The sequence below is a fragment of the Lepus europaeus genome, chromosome 2, assembly GCF_033115175.1.
Source record: "Lepus europaeus isolate LE1 chromosome 2, mLepTim1.pri, whole genome shotgun sequence".
Lineage (NCBI taxonomy): Eukaryota > Metazoa > Chordata > Mammalia > Lagomorpha > Leporidae > Lepus > Lepus europaeus.
In genome coordinates, this window is record NC_084828.1 from 135,166 (window position 1) to 149,531 (window position 14,366).

Sequence of the window (14,366 nt, forward strand, 5' to 3'; positions counted from 1 at the left end):
ACCGGGCCTGCAGACCCAGAGACAACTTGATTGTGATGTGCCTTAGCGAGTGTTTTTTTTTTTTAAAGATTTATTTTATTTATTTGAAAGACAGAGTTGCAGAGAGAGATAGAGACAGAGAGAGAGAGGTCTTCCATTTGCTGGTTCACTCCCCAGATGGCCGCAACAGCTGGAGCTGCGCTGATCCGAAGCCAGAGGCCAGGAGCTTCTTCCAGGTCTCCCACATGGGTACAGGGACCCAAGGACCTGGGTCATCTTCCAGCAGAGAGCTGGGATACCATCGTTTCAGGCCAGGACTTCAACCCACGGCGCCACAGAGCCAGCCCCAGCGAGATCCTTTTGCAGTTGCATTTAATTTTGGTTCTTTGTGCTTCCCGAAGATGGGAATTTTTCGGCTATTATAATAAGTGAGTTCAACAGTGTCTCAAAATTAACACACAAAAATCAAGTTTAAAGCATCAACTTATGAATAAAGAAAAAGCTGTTCAAGTCATTACTTCTCAAAGTGAGAATAAAGAAACTGGCCAGTGGGGCAGAACAGTGCTTAGTGAGCCCACTGCTCTGGGGAACTGCTTAGCAGATGGACAGAGCAGACGCAGTCCTCAGTGCAGGCGGAAGAGTGGCCCTGAGCATCACACTCTGGTCCCCTGTGTGTTACATTACATGACACACACGGGACTGGGTTTGCCTTGTTAAAACAAGGACACTGTCAGGGACTTCCCAAGAGGTTCTGACCCAAGGAGAGGAGTCCAGGGAAAAGAAGGAGGCGCCTGTGAGGGACCTGAGTGGAGATGGGAGGAGTGGCACGGGCAGCCTCACGCAAGGTGCCCAGCACAGGTGGCCTCGAGGTGCCCAGCACGGCCCTGGCTGGTATCCATCAGGGAGACTGGGACCTGAGTCCCCCAGCCACAGGGAGCTGGATTCTGCCAACAACCTGAACTGGAAATGGGTTCTCACCTAGAGCCTGTAGACAGCAGCAGTATGGCCAACACCGGGCTTGTGACGCTTGGGACTGTGAGAAGAGTATTGTGTGTGGTTTCAGGCTGCCCAGTTGGTGGTAATTTGTTACAACAGTGATAGGAAACTACCACAAGAGTACTTCAAATTTTTTTTTTAAATCCATACACACTTGCACAGCAGCAAACAAAAAATATCACACATTCCACTACGGTACTGCCTTGGGCCCTGCATGCTTGCATGCGCACATGTAGGGCCCCTTCCTCAGCAAAAATTCCCTAGATGACGGCACTCATCACACATGACAGCCCCTCCTCCCATCCCGAGAGCACCCATCTTCCGGAAGGAGATGGACCCGTCAGATCCGCATGGGTCACTCTACAAGTTGAGAGTCTGAGGATGCCATGCACTTGCAACCTCTGCTCCAGGAAATAGAACTATCATAATCCAATCAAGGAGAGGAACCAGCAATCAGCGAAAAAAGAGAAGGGAGCCGATCACCGCCGCTCCCCAGCACTGGCGTGATGCCTGCCGAGGTTTCCTGGCTGGAACCAGGGTTCCGTTCCTCTGAACTCTGCATGGCTTCTGCCCTTGTCTCTGTGACTTTAACTCATGGCTTCTAGCCCAGCTTCCCCTCTGGCTCCAAGCCAAAGCAAAAAGCTGAAGCCACCCGACCCAGCCCACAACACTGCCCACCCCTAAGCCACATAGCAGTGAGGTTTGTGGCAGACATGGAGCAGACACAGGGGGAATAGAAACACTGACGACAGCAGGGAGAGCAACTCAGCATCCCCCCTCCCCACCTTTCTCCGTTTGGAGCCTGCCAGCCCCTCTCGCCAGGTCTCAGTGCGTGTGTACAACACTGCCGCTGCAGTCGCCCCACTGGGGACCACCAGCACTGTCTCCTTCTATGTTCTGCTACCTGCTGTCCAACCTCCCCGCTTCCCAGCCTCCAGTAATCACCCGGCTAAGCTTAGACGAGCCGGAACAGATGCTGGAGAGGACGGGGAGACAGGGAACCCTTACATACTGCTGGTGGGACAGAAAACCAGCACAACTGTCGGTGGGACGTGTGTGTGAGGGGACTAAGGAAAACACAGTTTGCTGGGAAGGAACTCCGGGAAGCGGCCCAGTGTTCTCCCCACAAAGTCCCGCCCACACCCCGGGAAACAAACAGGTGGTCCAGGCCTTCCCCCAGGAGAATCCTCTCTGCCAGGCACCAGCGGCCACTCTGATCGCATCGGGCAATAAAACCCCACGGCCTCCCCCAGGAAGCACCCTCGGGAAAGCGGGCTCCCCACTGATAACCCGAGCAGTGAAACCCGGGGAGGAGTTTCACCTAATTCACACTCAGCAGGCCCTCTGTCCAGGACAGGGAGGGAAGGAGAATTGGCGGCAAGCACTGGACCCATTCCCAAAGCCCCGTCCGAACACCTGCGCTCTGGGTTCCCCGAGCGCTCTCCCCATCAGACCGCGCACCCTTCCCTTCCCTGCGTGAAGGACCGAGCAGTCTCCCGCAGATTCCGTCCTGATGGACGCCCAGCCCCACGAACCCGGGCTGCTCTCTCTCAGGTCCGAGTTCTTTCCTGCGCCCAGCGCCCCGGGGCAGCCATCTCCGGTGACACAACCACCAGGTCCCCTTAAACACCACGCACGGATGCCCCCGAGGACCCGGCGGCCACGCTTCTGGGAGCGCAGGAGAAGGAAGCCGAGTCCGCCTGGGAGAGGGCCCCGCACTGCTCCGGGACGCGGCCGCGGGGACTGCAGGCGTTTTCAATTCTCAGAGAAAACCGTGAAGAACTTGGAGCTGCTGGGCTCGGGGATCGGGCGCCGGGGCGGGCGGGGGTCCCCAGCCCGGAGCAGAGCGGAGAGGGACCCCGGCCTGCTCCTGGGCTCGGACGGCGGCAGGGCGGCTCGCGGGGCCTCCGTGCCCTGTCCCCTCGGGTCGGAGAATCCACGTGCGTCCGGGCGACCGGGACTCGGCGTCTGAAACGAGTCCTCGGCGGTTTCGGCTGTGCGAACGCTGCGACGCCGGGAGAATAAAGGCGCCTCTCACACCCCGAGCCACGCCCGGGCCCGGGCGACCCGACCTCGGCGGCCCGGGTGAGCGGCAGCCTCCGCCGCCCGCACCCACGGAAGCCACCGCCAGCTCCGGTTCCGGCGCTAGACCCCCGCCCGAGGCGACCCCGGGCGCGAGGCGGGCACCGCCGGCGCCGTCGGCTGCTGGACGCGAAGCACCTCCCGGCGGCCGCGGGGTCCGCGGAGGCGCTGTGGTTCCGAGCCGGCCCAGGGGCGAGCGCCTACCGGGAAGGAGCCCCGCGCTGGGGTGAGGCGCGCGGGGCTGGGCCGGGGGCCCGGGGGAGGGGAGCTCGCAGGTCTCTGTCCCTGCAGGCGGAAGTGCGACACCGACCCCCGCGCCCCTCGCACGCCCGGGCCGGGAGGAGGTCGCCGCAGCCCCTCCGGGGGTCTGGGCAGGCGCAGGGGGCGGCGCCTCGGCGCGCGGGGATCCGGGCGGGGATCCTCTGGCCGCAGCCCCGCGTGTGGTCCGCTCCCGGCAGGCACCTCCGGGCGGGGCGGCGACCCCGCAGCCCTGGCCCACCAGCCCGCGTCCGCGCCCTTTGTGCTGCCGGCGGGGGAGGCGGCCGCTGCAGCCACCATGCTGCCCGCCGCGGGCAAGTACGCGGCGAGGAAGAGGAAGAAGCCGGTGCGGAGGAGGTACGCGCGCGGGGGTCCGGCGCGTGGCTGGGGCTGGGGGAGGTCCGTCAAGGCACCGGACGCGGAGTTCGCCCACAGGGTGGATTCGTCTTAAAGCCCCCGTCCGCCGGCGAACCGCTGCTGGGTATTGGGTTTTGGGTTTTGGGTGTGTGTGTGTGTGTGTGTTTAAACCTTGACCGTGAGTTCAAGGCCCCGTTCGGGCCCGGGTCGGCCCAGACGGAGGACCCAGGCGGAGCTCCTGGCGCCCGGACTGCGCTCCCTGCGGCTCGGGGCTGCCCCCCGGCTGTGCCGGCTTGGGCTGGACTGGGCTGCGGGGACTCGCGAGCGGGGTCCGGATCACGGGGTCGGGCTGGGCAGGGCTGCGGGGACATGGGAGCGGGGTCCGGATCCCGGGGTCGGGCTGGGCAGGGCTGCGGGGACATGGGAGCGGGGTCCGGATCCCGGGGTCGGGCTGGACTGGGCTGGGGAACTCGCGAGCTGGGGCCGGATCCCGGGGTCGGGCTGGGCAGGGCTGGGGAACTCGCGAGCTGGGGCCGGATCCCGGGGTCGGGCTGGGCAGGGCTGCGGGGACTCGCGAGCGGGCGCCAGATCCGGGGGTTTGTTCTGTCCGCTGCCCCCTGGGCTGCGACTGCGCCGCGGTTGCGGTTGACCTGGGGCCGCGGAGACCCCTCCCCGCAATCCCTGGGCGCGGCCGCGGGCCCTGGAAGCCGGGAGCCGATGGAGCGCGGGGTCTGCGGTGCGGGAGGAGGCCCGCGTCCGAGAGTGTGCTCATTTCGTTTGATTAGAAGCACGTAGTGCGAGGAGAGAGCCGCGACGCACAGAGCGGCGTCGCATCGTCCGGGGCGGGCGGCCCCGCCGCTGCAGGAGCTGCGGGGCGGCGCGGGTGCTGAGTTGTGCGTTTTACCCCGGTGTGGAGACGCGGTGAAACCCGCCGGCAGGCGGCGGATCCCAGAGCCGCGGCACCGGGAGAAGTGGCTTTTCCAGGCCGGAGGTGGGGAAGACGTTTGAGATCGGAGGTCGTTGGGGTGTCGGGCGTTCCGAGGGAGCTGCCTGCCTGTCTTGTAACCGGGATGTCCATGCGTTCTCAACCGGCGCTGGCGCAGGGCCCGGCCGCTTCACAGCGCACGGAGGTCGCCCGGGCGCGGCTCTGCGTGCGGCGGCCCTCAAGTCGGTCCCGGCTGCACACCTGTGTCCCCAGATCCCACGGTAGCCCTCCCCGCTGCACACCTGTGCCGCCAGCAGCCGTCTCCGCTACCAGACTCCACCCCGTCTTTGGGAAGCACTGGCTGCTCCCATTTCAGGACCCAGAGCTTGGGGGTGCTCGGCAGTCGTGCAGGTTTGCACACAGGCCACAGCCTGGGGTGTCGGGAGCCCAGCTCGAGCCAGCTGTGATGTCCGGGCAGTTCTGCTTGTTGGGGACCGAGCTGAGTGGTGAGTGGCCCGTTAGGAGTAGCTCCCGCGATAGGCACTCCCATTTGCTAAAGCTCTGCGTGGGTTCTCAGCGTCCCACCAGCTGTGCTGTTTTGTTTGATTCGAGTGGGCTTTTATGACTCAGATTCCCAGCTGAAGCAGAGAGGCTGGGCGATGAGAGCTCACCTGGCAGAGCCACACTTGCTTTGGACCCCAGCCCAGCCTTCCTTGTGGATGGTTGTCTGGAGGTAGTGGGAGGCGGGGGAGGCTGCTGGACACTGAGAGTGAGGGGAGTGAATGGAGCAGCGCAGTCCACAGCCCTGCCCACAGCTCGCCGGGCGCCTGCTTCCTCTGTGCCCGGCTGTGAAGCCCCACGGTGTGAATGTGGGGCCTTCTGCTGAGCTGGGTCGCTGAGGGCTGTAAACATGTGCATGGCGTTTTTGAAGGAATTCGGGCACTGGCTGCTCCTCTTCCAGTCCAGTTCTCTGCTGTGGCCCGGGAAGGCAGTGGAGGATGGCCCACCTGCTTGGGCCCTGCACCCACATGGGAGACCAGGAGGAAGCACCTGGCTCCTGGCTTTGGATCTGCGCAGCACACTGGTGGTAACAGCCATTGGGGGGGGGGGGTGAACCAATGGAAGGAAAACCTTTCTCTCTGCCTCTCTCTCACTGTCTAACTCTACCTGTAAAAAAAAAAAATCTGCTATGAAACAGGCCTGGGGGTGTGTATGGAGCTGAGTGTGCCTCTAGCACCCTCCACCAGTCAGCCCAGGGCACCCTGTTCACGGTGCTGTGGGAGCCAGGCACCTACCCTACCACTGCATGGGGTTGAGTCAGCCTCGCCTGAAAGCCACCACTCTGCCATCCCACTCTGAACTTGAACTTGAGTCCTGGTTCTCTGTAGCTCCTGACTTCCTTGCTGGAGTCCCGGCACTGGAAGCGGGAAGCTGGCAGCAGCCTCCTTGTGGCCCCGGCTCCCAGGTGCTTGGTGAGTGGCAGGGTGCTGGGTGCCCCCTCACTCCCTCAGGCAGCTCTCGGAGCTCTGGACAGCTGTCTCTGGCGTGGTCCCGTCTGTGGTTTTCCTGGGCAGTCAGGCAGAGAAAAGAGGAGGAGTTGTGTCACAGCTCTTTGCTTCCCGGGCCCTTCTGTACCCCTTGTGTGGGGTCCAAAGATGTCAAACTGGTTCTTGAAGTTCCTTTTCTTGGGTTCACAGCCTAGAGTGTTGCTGCCTAGCTGGAAGTGCTGTTTTCGTTTTTCGTTCATTTTCTTTTTTCTACTAGTATAAAAGGTGCACATGCATTGAGCACCTACTGTGTACCCACCAGAGTGATGTTTCCTGCACAGCATCCTTGAAGGCAAGGAACTTTCAGTGCCATTTATAAATGAGGCAGAAACTGCTTCATTCATGTTTCACCTCTGGAAAAATAAGTGGAGTAGAGCACTTGTCTTCCAAATATTCACTGTCCTAGATGTGCCCTGCTCTGTGTGCTGCACCCTGGAGGCAGAGGAGAGAAGTATCTTCAGCAGTGGCCACCCCTCCTCCTGGTCAGGGCAGGGCGCCAGCACCCAGTGGCTATTCTTTCGGTTGTCTGTGGGAAATGTGGAATTTGGGGAAGCCTGTAAGCATAAAGACAGAGGAGCAGCCTTGGGTGGATGGGTAAGGAGAGGCAGGGGGATGGGCATGGGTGTAAGGGAGCCTCCGAGGGCCCACAGGAGGCGCTTTCTGCACAGGCAGAACTGAGGCTGGACACCAGGGCTTGGGCTCACAGTGCCGGGCCAGTGTTGGAACCTGGGGGTGAGATAAGAGTGAAGTTGCAGAGGAAGGTGGGGCAGTGACCACCGTTCTCTTTCCCCCCAAGTCCTAAAGCACCATCTCTGGAGGGAGCCAGGTCCAATCCTTCCAAAAGGCACCGGGACCGGCTGAATCAGGAGCTGAACAAACTCACCAGCTTGCTGCCCTTCCCCGAGGACGTGTGCACCCGGCTGGACAAGCTGTCCATCCTCAGGCTGACCGTGGGCTACCTGAAGGTGAAGGGCTACCTCGCAGGTGAGTGGGGGCTGCAGCTTTGAAGCAGAGTGTCGGAGGCTCTGAGCAGAGTTCTGTTCCTGCGTCTCGGGCCACACAGTGGTGGCCCCGTGAGACGGAGCTGTGCAGTGGGATCTGCAGCCTGACAAAGTTTCCCAGAGGAGCTCCTGCTGCTAAAGCTCTGTGTGGAGCCACTGAGATGGGTTCTTCCAGCTGTGGTTTACCTGAAAACGTCTTTATTTTGCCCATTTTTTCCCTCAACATTGTATTATGAAAGATTTTAAGCATATAGAAAAGTTAAAAAAATTATAATGAGCAATCATATACCCACCAATTAGATTCTGCAAATAAAATTTTATTACACATTTGTTTTGTCATTTATCTAGCTAGCCAAATCTTCATTTTTAAAGGACTATTTTTTTTGCTGGATATAGAATTCTATGTTGATTACTTTTCTTTTAAAACTTTAGATATGTCTTCTTTTTTTAAAAAAGATTTATTTATTTATTTGAAAGTCAGAGTTACACAGAGAGAAGAGATGCAGAGAGAGAGAAAGAGAGAGCGAGAGCGAGAGCGAGAGAGAGAGAGAGAGGTCTTCTATCTGATGGTTTACTCCCCAGTTGGCCGTAACAGCCAGAGCTGTGCTGATCCAAAGCCAGGAGCCAGGAGCTTCTTCCGGGTCTCCCACGTGGGTGCAGGGGCCCAAGGACTTGGGTCATCTTCTACTGCTTTCCCAGGCTATAACAGAGAGCTGGATTGGAAGTGGAGCAACTAGGTCCTGAACTGGCGCCCATATGGGATGCTGGTACTTCAGGCCAGGGCGTTAACCCACTGCGCTACAGCGCCGGCCCCTAGATATGTCTTCTGTTACTTTCTGCTTTGCATTACTTTTGATGAAAAGGAGGTTATTCTTTCTTTTAAAAGATTTTTTTTTATTATTATTTATTTGAAAGACAGAGTTACAGTAAGAGGTAGAGCCAGAGACAGAGAGAGATCTTCCATTCGCTGGTTCACTCCCCAGATGGCTGCAACAGCCAGAGCTGGGCCGATCTGAAGCCAGGAGCTTCTTCCAGATCTCCCACATGGATGCAGGGACCCAAGAACTTGGGCCATCTTCTACTGCTTTCCCAGGCCATAGCAGATAGTTGGATTGGAAGTGGAGCAGCTGGGACTTGAATCGGCGCCCATATGGGATGCTAGTGCTGTAGGCGGGGGCTTTAACTCACTGCACCACAGTGCTGGCTCCAGGAAGGTTATTCTTATCATTTCTCCTGTGTGTGATACATCTTTTAATGTTTTCCTCTTTATCTTTGGCTTCCAGTAGTTTCTGTGTGATTTTATATGTACTTTTTTAATTTTAAGATTTATTTATTTATTTGAAAGGCAGAACTACAGAGAGAGAGAAAGAGAGAGTTGGAGTCTTCTATCCACTGGTTCACTCCCTAAATGGCTGCAACTGCCGGAGTTAGGCCAGTACGAAGTTAGGAGCCAGGAGCTTCTTCTGGGTCTCCCACGTGGGTGCAGGAGCCCAAGGACTTGGGCCATCCTCAGGTGTTTTCCCAGGCACATTAGCAGGGAGCAGGATCTGAAGTGGGGGAACTGGGACTTAAACCGGTGCCCGTGTGGGATGCCAGCACTGCAGACGGCTTGCACCAGCCCCTCTATGTACTTTCTGATGAGGTTCACAGATCCTCTTGAATGTAGATTTATATTCCTCATCAAACTTGATAAACTTTTGGCCAGTATTTCCCCAGTTATTTTACTTTGCTCTACATGGGGAACTCAGTTACAGTATTCTGTGCACTGGGTGCTGTCCTGCAGGTCCCCTGCCTACCTGGGCTCTCCCTTCTGCCTCCCTTCCATGCTATGCTTAGGGTGGTCCCCGCCGGCTTGTCCTGCAGGGATCCCACCCTTCCCTCTGCAAGTGTGCTTGTTGCTGTGCAGCTACCACCCATGTGTTTTTATTTTGGATATTCTGTTTTCAGATCCAGGGTTTCTCTTTGGTCATGTTTTACAGCCTGAGCTTTCAATTATGTGATCCATTTTACCCTAAGGATTAGGGTTGAGAGCTTGACTATCTAGTATGGTAGCTATTAGCCACATAGAGTTATTTAAATCTAAACTTATATAAATTAAAATCCAGTAGTTAGAACTTTAACTCCCTGGTCACACCAGTTGCATCTCCACGTGTGGCTGGCAGTGGCCACACTGGACAGCAGGTGCTGAAGATTTCCATGATCACAGGTCTCCGTCTTACCAAACCATCTCCTCTGTCAGTGGTTTTGTCTTTGCTGTGATGGGAAGAAAATATACTCCGGGCTTATGCAGGAGAGAGGCCGCTGCGCTGTTACCAATTCTTCCTTACACTGTCTTGAAAGAACTCTGGCAATGGGAAGCTGAAGCAGGAGTCAGAGGGCTGAGATTTCCCCACCACGTGGCCTTCCTCCATGGTCCTTGTTCTGGGGACGAGTAGATGTCAGTGTTTCGAGACTTAAAAAAGCAAACAGAGCCACTGCCAATAGGATTGGATTTGCGTGAGGATCACAGAAAGAGCCATATAATCACGAACAGATGATTGGATAAAGCAGATGTGGTTTAGGGATGCACTGGAGTGCATTTCTGCCACAAAAAGAGTGAAATCCTGACCTTTGCAGCAAACGGATGGAACCAGAGACCCCTGTGTTCCGTGAAAGACACGAAGACACATGACGCATTTCTCTCCGTGTAGAAATTAAAAACAACAGCAATCGTTTATATATAATATATATGCACACTTGATCCAGACTTAAAATAGTGATTACTAGAGGCTGGGAAGTGGAGGTCAGGGAATGGCTGGACAGTGGGCCCTGGAGCTCCGTGGGTGGACGCCAGGAGTCTGGTGCTTGGCAGACGGTGGCTCACGGCACTGTGTGAAGAACTGGGACAGGGGAATGGGCAGGTTGCAAGCACAAAGACAAGAAGAGGGCATGAGGAGGCCGAGTGCCGGGGTGGTTGGTTTATCTGTGTATGTGTTGAGAAGTTGACCATGCCCCCTAAATGTAGAAGTTTCACATGTGAACCCTAAACTAGAAAACAACTTTAAAGAAACTAAAATTTGACAAGGATGACCCTGAAAGTAACCTAAGATCACAAAACATTCCCCAAATACAGTGATAACTGTGGAAAGTGGCAACGACAGATCCAGCTGGGCTGGACGAGGCGGGGTGCCCAGCAGTGGTCAGACACATCTGAGCTGGGGTCAGAGGCTGTGGGGAGGAGAGGGAGGTGCGCTGATGAACAGGCCAAGGTTCCTCTCCTGGAGATGACAGAGTTCAGAACCACCCTGGGGTTGGGCCTGCACCACTCCAAACACACTGAGTGCTGGAGAGCTGACCTTGTGGGAATTCCACTCAGCTTTTAGACACACACTGGAAGTCTGCTTCCTCTTGACACCCTTGGAGGGGGCCCCAGAAAGTACCAGAGCCCAGGCTTGTGCCAGGGGGTGGGCTCAGCCCTGGGAGCTACACAGGCCCTTGGCTGCAGTGGCCAGCTGACTGGTCACCTTGGGCAGTGGAGCTGAAGATACACAGATGTGGGTGCAGCTGCTTCTCCTGGATTGAGATGGGCTTTCTCCAGGCAGCCACACGCTGCCGCTGTCACAGCCCTCACAGCACCTGCCAGGACCAGGCCCTGGCGAGCTCCTGATAGGGTCTAGTCCTGCCTCAGAGACAGAGCACTTGTTCCCCTGCACGAGCTGCTGCGGGGGTCCCCGAGCCTGTGCATTCCCTCCCCCATTGCCCACATAACACCCTTCATGACTCCGGACATCCAGCCCTCACTAGGCTCCAGGACCCAGTGTTTGAGTGCGAATGTGTTCCTCCAAGGCAGTGAAAAGGGCAGTGCTGGGCAGGGCATGGAGCCAGCAGAGAGCCCATGCCAAGACGGCTGGTCAGGCAGAGCACTGCCAGGCGGCACAGCGAGGAAGCAGCCCCTTGCCCAGACCTGCAGCACGGCCTCCACCTGGCCCCATGGCTGGTGCTTGGCAGACCCTGAGTGCAGCCTCACCCTGGGGTTCATGGAGTTGGTCCAGGGCCAGGGAGGCCCATTGGGTGACCTGTGTCCATGCCCTGCTCTACAGAGGGGGACACACACTCGCTCTCACTCACTGTTGGCTCCAGGCCAGGCCCTGTGACGCTGTTGTGGAGACTTCCCTGGGTCAGCTCCCCCAGGCTCCTGCACTTCTGTGACCTTCCCATCCATCAGACAGCTGCGCTGTCAACTTTTATATCTAAAAATCACAGCCCAGCTTTGCAAAGGAAAAGCCGGTGACCTGGGCCTGGGGAGAGGTGAGTGGACATCCTGGAGATGATGCACAGCCTGCCTGGGCCACGCCCTGTCCTGGGGTATGCCTGGGTTCAGGGGGCAGGAGGCTCTTCCCCCACAGCCACTGATGCTTTAACAAGGACCTGTGCTTTCTCGTGACTGACAAGTGTCAGAATCAAAGACTTAAACATAAACCCACAGGTTCTGATCATCTCTTTCACCCAAGCACAGCACCCCAGACAAGGTGTGAGCCATGCAGTGGCACCAGGGACTGTATCTCTGGCCCTTGCCTCTCAGTCACCAGGTGACGTCCCAGCTCCAGCTGTCGTGCTGTGCTCCGAGTAGGGGGAAGGAAACCAGGAGTGAGTGGTGATGCTGACGTCCAGCTGTCCCTGGCCTGTGTCCACTTACGTTCCATTGGCTGTCAGCCCTACATGGTTGTCTACTTCCAGGGAAGCCCAGGAAATGGAGTTTTTCTTTAAGGTAATATTTTCCTGTTCACCAATCAGAGGCTTTGTTGCCACGAACCTGCCTTTCAACATGACAGCAGTGGGACTGCTGTCCAAGCTCAGGAAAGGAAAGGAGGGGAGGAACTCTACAGCAGCAGTCACCTCCCCTTGCTTCCTCTAACCCAGACCCAGTAGCCTGGTCTCCCACTAACTAGAAATGAGCCCAGGCCATCTGCATTTCTCCTCAGTATGGCTGAGGTGGGAGGGTCTTACATGCAACCACTGGAAATAAATTATCTCTCTCTCTCTCTCTCTCTCTCTCTCTCTCTGATTTATGTATTTGAAAGGCAGAGCAAAAGACAGAGTAGGGGAGACAGAGAGAGAGATCTTCCATCTGCTGGTTCACTCCTCAAATGACTGCAACAGCCAGGTCTGGGCTAGGCTGAAGCCAGGAGACAGGAGTTCCATCCTGGTTTCCCACATGGGTGGCAGGGGCCCAAGCACTTGGGCCGTCTTCTGCTGCCTTCCCAGGTGCATTTGCAGGAAGCTGGATCAGAAGCAGTGTAGCTGAGACTTGAACCAGCCCTTCAGTGTGGGTGTGTGGGATGCTGGCATTGCAATGGGTGACTTAACCTCCTGCACCACAACACTGCCCCTCCCCCATCTCATCTCAGTGACCTAAGCATAAGAAAAGTACATTATCTCCCAGGGTGAGGCACTCTTGGAGCGACAGAGAGCCTGCCTCGCCCTGTCAGCAGCTCCCACCCAGGACTGCAGGAGCAGAAGGCCCCTAAGCTGGGTCTCTGCCAAAGAAGGAGCAGTTTTCCTGAAACCCCTGGAGCTTTCCCTTCATCTTTCCATCTGCACACATCGTCCAGGAGAGGCCCGCCGTGAGCATCCGTCACAGCCGGGGAGTCCTCTGTGGGAGGGGCAGGAAGGAAGAGCCCAGCTATGCTGCCTTCTCCTCTCCTTGAACAGAGTGATGCACACTTAGTGCTGAATCTCCCAATGCACAAAAGGAAAGAAACGAGGCTGTAACCCAGGGCCCCAGGGTGATCATGATAACTGCGTGTATCTGGCACCACTGTGTGCACACGTGCATTCTACAGGTTACCCCGGAATAAGGCTCAGGGCCTGGAGGCTGGTGGCTCTGCAGGGCTGCTTGGAACTGGCCAGGTGACCACAGGGGCTTCCAGTGCCTGCTGCAGGGACTCTGGTGCTCGAGACAGGAGGTTAGAAACTTCGCTTCTGGCTGGCACCGCAGCTCACTAGGCTAATCCTCTGCCTGCGGCGCTGGTACTCCAGGTTCTAGTCCCAGTTGGGGTGCTGGATTCTGTCCCGGTTGCTCCTCTTCCAGTCCAGCTGTCTGCTGTGGCCGGGAAGGCAGTGGAGGATGGCCCAAGTGCTTGGGCCCTACAGCTGCATGGGAGACCAGGAGGAGGCACCTGGCTCCTGGCTTCGGATCAGTGCAGCACGCGAGCCGCAGTGTGCCACTGTAGTGGCCATTTGTGGGGTGAACCAACGGAAGGAAGACCTTTCTCTCTGTCTCTCTCTCTCTCTCTCATTTACTCTGCCTGTCAAAAAAAAAAGAAAGAAAGAAAGAAAAGAAAAAAGAAAGAAACTTCGCTTCTGTCACGGGTGTCGGCAGTGATGCCGTGTGGCTTCTTTTTCAGGGTTGCACGGTTGAGCCTGAAGACTCAGGATTTCTTGAATCTGAACTATGGCACAACCAGCCTGTCAGTTGTTTCCCTCTCTTGACAGTTGATGGATTTTCTCCAGTTATCAAAAAAAATAGAAAGTTAGTGTCGGGCTTGTTTTGCAAAGCACAGCAGAGTGTGTGCTGAGCCACAGGGGCCCGGCTCCTGGATGCACTGGCTGCAGTTGGATGCAGGGAGCCCGCAGGCAGGAGGCCCTCTGTACTTTCTGGGTGCACATCAAACTCTGACAGTGTCACCAAAACCTTGCTGCCACTCCTCATGCCTTGAATTTTCTGAAGTAAATAAAATGTAAGAAAACTGAATGATTGTGACCATGATGAGAGCTTCCGAACAATGTCATCCCTTCATTTTTATAAAGTTCTTATTTTTAAATCACTTTATTTTCATGTCTTCATTTGCGATGAGCCTTTGTTTTGGTTTTAATTCGTCCAGAGCTGGAGGTCCACAGACACTGGAAGCATGGCACCGGTCTGGGCAGCAAGTCCCTCGAAGGCAGGGGCGTGGCTTGTTCATCATGGAAACTCCACCTCGGTGCTTGGCAGGTGTCTGCTGAGCACTGCAGAATTGCGTGGGCTTTCCAGACGCCTGGGCCCAGCCCTAATGTCATGCTCTGAAGAGAAACATCCTGGGTGTGAGGCTGCCATGGTGGGGAATTCCTTCCCCCGCCTGCTTCCTCTCCTGACAGCCAGGTAACCTGGAGCCACCCAAGGCCACCCCAGGCCAGGGCCCAGGACGTGGAGGCAGGAATGTCCGTGGGTTCCTCGGGACTCTGTGATGGCAAAGAGATGTT

The 14,366-nt window shown here is 56.9% G+C and overlaps 1 protein-coding gene across 1 annotated transcript in view; it reads left to right on the forward strand.

Annotated features, from left to right (window-relative positions):
• Nucleotides 1–3,613: 3,613 nt before the first annotated feature.
• LOC133777327 (aryl hydrocarbon receptor-like) overlaps nt 3,614–14,366 on the forward strand; it is a 57,039-nt gene continuing 46,286 nt past the window's right edge. The window contains exons 1-4 of the mRNA XM_062216860.1: nt 3,614–3,672; nt 6,941–7,132; nt 9,529–9,541; nt 11,183–11,195. Of these exons, the coding sequence (XP_062072844.1) occupies nt 3,614–3,672; nt 6,941–7,132; nt 9,529–9,541; nt 11,183–11,195 (277 nt within the window). The remainder of the gene's footprint in view (nt 3,673–6,940; nt 7,133–9,528; nt 9,542–11,182; nt 11,196–14,366) is intronic.